Here is a 5258-nt window from a genome sequence, read left to right as displayed (position 1 = left end):
TGGGAATTAATGCCTACACTCTAATCACCAGCCCTCCTGTCTACTGTGTGTAGACAAAAATCTCTTGGTACTGACATTACTGTTTACCTACTCTCACTCTACTGGCTGATTCTCCAAGAGCACAAAACATGTTTTTCCTGTAGGACATTAATCCAGCCTTCATTTTTCTTTTTTGTGCTGTTCCTGGGGTTTGAACTTAAGGCATAGCTATGATGTCTTTTTTGCTCCAGGCTGGCAGTGTAGGACTTGAATCACAGCTCTACTCTTGGGTTTTGGGGTGGTTAATTGGTGATAAGAGTCTCATAGTCATTGTGACCCTCTTGAACTCTGCCCTCCAAGTAGCACGTGTGACTCCCACATTTCACTTTATCTATTCCAGTAATTTCCAGAGGGAGCATGGAAGTCATAAACCAAACAGCGATAGCTAGAATCTTCCTTGTGGGACTCACAGATGACCCAGAACTCCAGCCCCTCCTCTTCAGCCTCTTCCTGTCCATGTACCTGATCACCGTGCTCGGGAATCTGCTCATCATCCTGGCCGTCAGCTCTGACCCCCACCTCCACACCCCCATGTACTTCTTCCTGTCCAGTCTTTCCTTCATTGACGTCTGCACCAGCACCACCATCCCAAAGGTGCTGGTGAACATTCAGGCCCAGGACCACAGCATCTCCTCTGCTGGGTGCCTTGCCCAAGTCTGCTTTGTCTTGGTTTTTTGTGGGTTAGAAAGTTGTCTCCTTACAATGATGGCCTATGACTGCTATGTGGCCGTCTGTCACCCTCTGAGGTACACAGCCATCATGCATCCCCACCTCTGTGTCCTGCTGGTTATAATTTCCCTGCTTGTTATTTCCATGAATGCTTTGCTCCACAGCCGCATGCTGCTGAGACTGTCCTTCTGCACAGACCTTGAACTGCCCCACTTCTTCTGTAAGCTCGTCCAGATCATGAACAAGGCCTGTTCTGACACTTCTATCAATACCATTCTTGTCTATGTGGCAACTAGTGCCTTTGCTGGTGTTCCCCTCTTGGGGATTATTTTCTCTTACACCCTGATTGTCTCGTCTCTTTTGAGGATCCCCACCGTGAAGGGAAGACACAAAGCCTTTTCTACCTGTGGGGCTCATCTCTCTGTGGTCTCCTTATTCTATGGGACAGCTTGTGGGTTGTATATGAGCTCAGAGATGGCTAATTCTTCCACTAAAAATATGGTGGCCTCGATGATGTATGTTGTAGTCCCTCAAATGCTGAACCCCTTCATCTATAGTTTGAGGAACAGAGAGATAAAGGATGCCTTGAAGCGGCTCCTCCTTGGGAAGCTTTCTCTGTGATTGTATCAACACTTTGGTTTCAAAAAGTAATGAAAATGTAGACATACCAATGAGCCCAAAGACCTGGAATGGTTCATCACCAAGTTCCCCACTCGCAAAGTGGCGAAATCCAATGATAATATATTACAGTCCCGTTTATAATTTCAATCTGGTCCCCGAATTTACCTGCCTCATTGAGTAACGTTTCCAGTGTGAGCTCAGTCTACACCATCTGTTTTGTTCTTCTAAACCAAGTAAGACAGAAACTGCATGGTGGGTTCTTTCTTTAAAAAATTTCATGACTCTGTGTCCAAAAAAGGAAAAATGTTAATGGTGCCTAGAGCTTAGATTGCTCTGTGTGTGTGTGTGTGTGTGTGTGTGTGTGTGTGTATGTGTGAGTGTGTGTGTGTGTGTGTGTGTGTGTGTGTTGGTCATGGGACTTGAACTCTGGGCCTGGACACTGTCCCTGAACTCTTCAGCTCAAGACCTCCGCCCTACCCCCTTGAGCCACAGCACCACTTCATAGATTTATTTTTAATGTCAAGTTCCTGTGTGAAGACTCAATTCAGTTGATAATATAGATAAGTACACGTTGGGCTGTATTTCTTAGAAAATCTCAACATGATTGAATTTTTGGGGGAGAAAGGGGTCATGGACCTTAAACTCTGACCTGGATACTGTCCCTGAGCTCTTCAGCTCAAGGTTAGTGCCCCACCCCTGGGCTTGGGCACTGTCCCTGAGCTATTCAGCTCAACGTTACTACCCTACCTTTGAGCCACAGCCCCACTTCCTATTTTCTAGTGATTAATTAAAGATCTTTGTATTGCCCAGGCTGGCTTTGTACCAAGATCCTCAGATCTCAGCTTCCTGAGTACCTAGGATTATAGGTACGAGCCACCATGCCCAGCTATGACTGAATTTTTATACTCTAATAATAACCAGGGTCTTCCCCGAAAATCTGTCTTCTGTCCTTACAAGGTCTTCTTTCTATCAGTTCAGCTTGGTTTTTTTTAATCATTTCCAAAATTATCAGGGTTCCTTGATCGGTTTCTCAAAGAGAAAGATGCAATATGTCCATTATAGTGAGAAAATAATGATATCAATACTAATAAACACTAATAAAATATTAATCATAATACTCTAATATATAATAATGATACGTAATAGTTATTACAATAATACACTTCTAATTAATAAGACTATGATAATGATATTAGTGATAATTAATAATAACATAATTATTGTGCACTAGCACTTGATAACAGATCATGTAGGCTTCTAGGACCCTACATGAGATAGCATGGTCTCTGTTTACTAATGAACTGATGAGCGTCTCCAGGGGCAGTCATGATTGCAGATATTTTAAATTGTTTGGTCCACCGTTAAGGCCATTGCTCCAAACTTGCATGGAGATCTTCAAGATACAGTTTAGGAGGTGGTCCCCAAACAATATCCCTTTTCTTTTTCTTGGCCATTCCTGGGCTTGATCTCAGGTTCTAAGCACTGTCCTGGGGTTTTCTCAAGGACAGAGTTCTACCACCTGAGCCACAGCAACACTTCGACATATTTTCCATGTATGTGGTACCAAGGAATGGAACCCAGGTCTTCATGGGCCAAACTCCCGGCCCCTCCAAATAATATCTTTGTACTTTACTGTTCCTTTCCTGTGATGATGCATATTGAGCATTCAACTGGACTTAGGACCAAATATGGTCTTTGCATACGGAAAAAATGGGAACTTAATACAACTTAAAATTAAATTCAAATTATAATCAAATGTGATCTTTACATTGAAGTTTACCCCAAAGTACCAGGAACTTAATATAATTCCATATCATATGACCCAGCCGATAGAAATGGAATGAATGTGGCAGGGGAGGGAAACAGTGACAAAAACATAAGAAAAGGTATCAATGTGCAAGAAGTAATAGATCTACCACCTGACAAATGTAACTAAACACCTCTATACATTATCCAGACAATAAAATTTTTAAAACAGAAATAAAAACTTAGAAAAAGTTATATTAACTGAAGTAAGTCAAACTCAAAGCAACATAGGCCCAATAGTCTCACTCATTTGTCATAATAAGTAGAAACCTTGGGCTCTCCTAGAAGACATTGACAAAAGAACAAAATCTAGATACATAAGGCCAAACAGTATGACACTAACTGACAAGACCACCAGCATAAGGAAACAAAAGCCATATAATGAGTGATTGTTGTCCTTTATGTTCTATGTTACCTCTCATCTATTTTGACATCCCTTGGTGATCTCATATTATTTCAATATTTCACCTTGTTCTCTGAAATATTTTATATGTGCTTAATTGGTTATTTGAAATTGAATAAAGAAGGGGGAAAATCAACATGAGGGAAGGGTGGGAGAAAATGGGGACCATGTCATGAGAAAGGGTATCAATGTTGTGAAGTTATTCACCTTCTATCTGGTGAATATAATGTAGCCCTTCTATTTATCACAATAAAAAAAGAAATAAAAAGAAATGGAATGAATGCAGCCAGATTTGAATTCTCAGTATTGTATATAGAATTTTTTGGTAAATGAAATGGCAATGTCATAGGAACCTAAAATTTTATTATCATTCCCTAATATATTCTGGTACCATTTATTATACTCATTTACTTTCATTTTAAATTTGATAAAGTTTAATGGTAATGAATAAAGGCAATCAATAAAATTTCCCTCTGGGCTGTACATCCTACTCGCATTACTTTTCCCCTGGTCATGATATTTTATTTAAAAAGAGTAATTTGATTTTAAGTGTTTAGAGTGAGAACAAACATTTATTTTAAGTATAAAAGCTGTGGTCTTATGATGACAATGGTGCGCTTTAATGAAATCACATCACCGATCTTGGCATGAAATGAGTAGGAGAGATAGTGGGGACATTCTGCTTGTTTTCTATCTTTTCTTTCCTGGGTACTTCTTGTTCTCTTTTCTTTGGGCTTGGTTGGTTCCTCTGCGCATCTTTGGGAGGTCAGAGGGGATGCAGCAAACAAGGGGAAAAGGTTGGTGAACAGTGCAGCCTTGGTGCTCCCTGGACATGCACCTAGGGATGGGAGGGGGCGAGTGGGAGGGACCGAGGGACAGGAGGACAATTTATAAAATGGAGGGCGGTGAAGCACAGCTAGGTCCTCACCAGCTTGGTTCAAATTGGCCCGGGGCCACCTTGGCTCCAGGGGACTTCTGAACATCTGCAAGGCCCTACTGAGGAGTCCAGGGCGACCCCAAGCTCCGGGTCTCCCTGTCCTGTGGGGTAGTTGGGGGCAGGTACCAGGCCAGACTCGAGGGGGCGGGGCCGGCAGTTACTCCCTAATTGCTCCTCCCACAGGATTTCAAATCCTGGGCTGACTCCGCCCCTATAACCAGCAAGAGGCGGCTTCCGGTCTCCCATTGGCTGCAACCTCAGGGCGGTGCTTCTCTACCATTGGCCACACCCTCAGAACAGTGCCTCTCTTCCCACTGACCACACCCTCTGGGCCCTGCCTCTCTTCCCACTGGCCACACGCTCAGGGCATAGAGAGGCGCTGTGATTAGCTGGAGAGACCTCAGCCAGCTGCCCTCTCCTTTTTGTAGGCAGGAGTTGGGTCTGAGGCTCAGGCCATCCACAGCCAGCTCGTGGATCGTCCCGGCCTGGCTCCATCCGAGCCTTGGTCTTCCCCTGGACAGGAGGACGACTCCACATCAGAAGACAGCCACTGCCATCCAGGGGGTTCCAAGCTGCCAGGACTCCTCGCCAGCTTGTGTGCTGAGGACACTCAGACCTTGGCCCTCAGTTCTTAGGCTGAACGTGGCAGGCTGATCCGTGAAAACTTCTCTGTGGAGACAAAGACAAGCAACACCTGTTATCCTGGGACTGGCGGCAAAGAAGAGTCCAGGTGGAAACCCAGCAATCTGAACAGCACACTGAAAGATGACCCAGAAGCTGAAC

At 43.8% G+C, this 5258-nt stretch overlaps 1 protein-coding gene across 1 annotated transcript; it reads left to right on the top strand.

Annotated features, from left to right (window-relative positions):
* Positions 1-393: 393 nt before the first annotated feature.
* Positions 394-1329, top strand: LOC150068862 (olfactory receptor 7G2-like). The gene has a single exon (XM_090342089.1). The coding sequence runs from the start codon at positions 397-399 to the stop codon at positions 1327-1329; it is 933 nt and encodes a 310-aa protein (XP_090198215.1). The 5' UTR covers positions 394-396.
* The last annotated feature ends 3929 nt before the right edge of the window (positions 1330-5258 follow it).

This window comes from Megascapheus bottae, chromosome 1 (assembly GCF_031878675.1).
Source record: "Megascapheus bottae isolate mThoBot1 chromosome 1, mThoBot2.hap1, whole genome shotgun sequence".
Lineage (NCBI taxonomy): Eukaryota > Metazoa > Chordata > Mammalia > Rodentia > Geomyidae > Megascapheus > Megascapheus bottae.
Note: the sequence above shows the minus strand (reverse complement) of the source record. Positions and strands in the feature narration are given on the sequence as shown.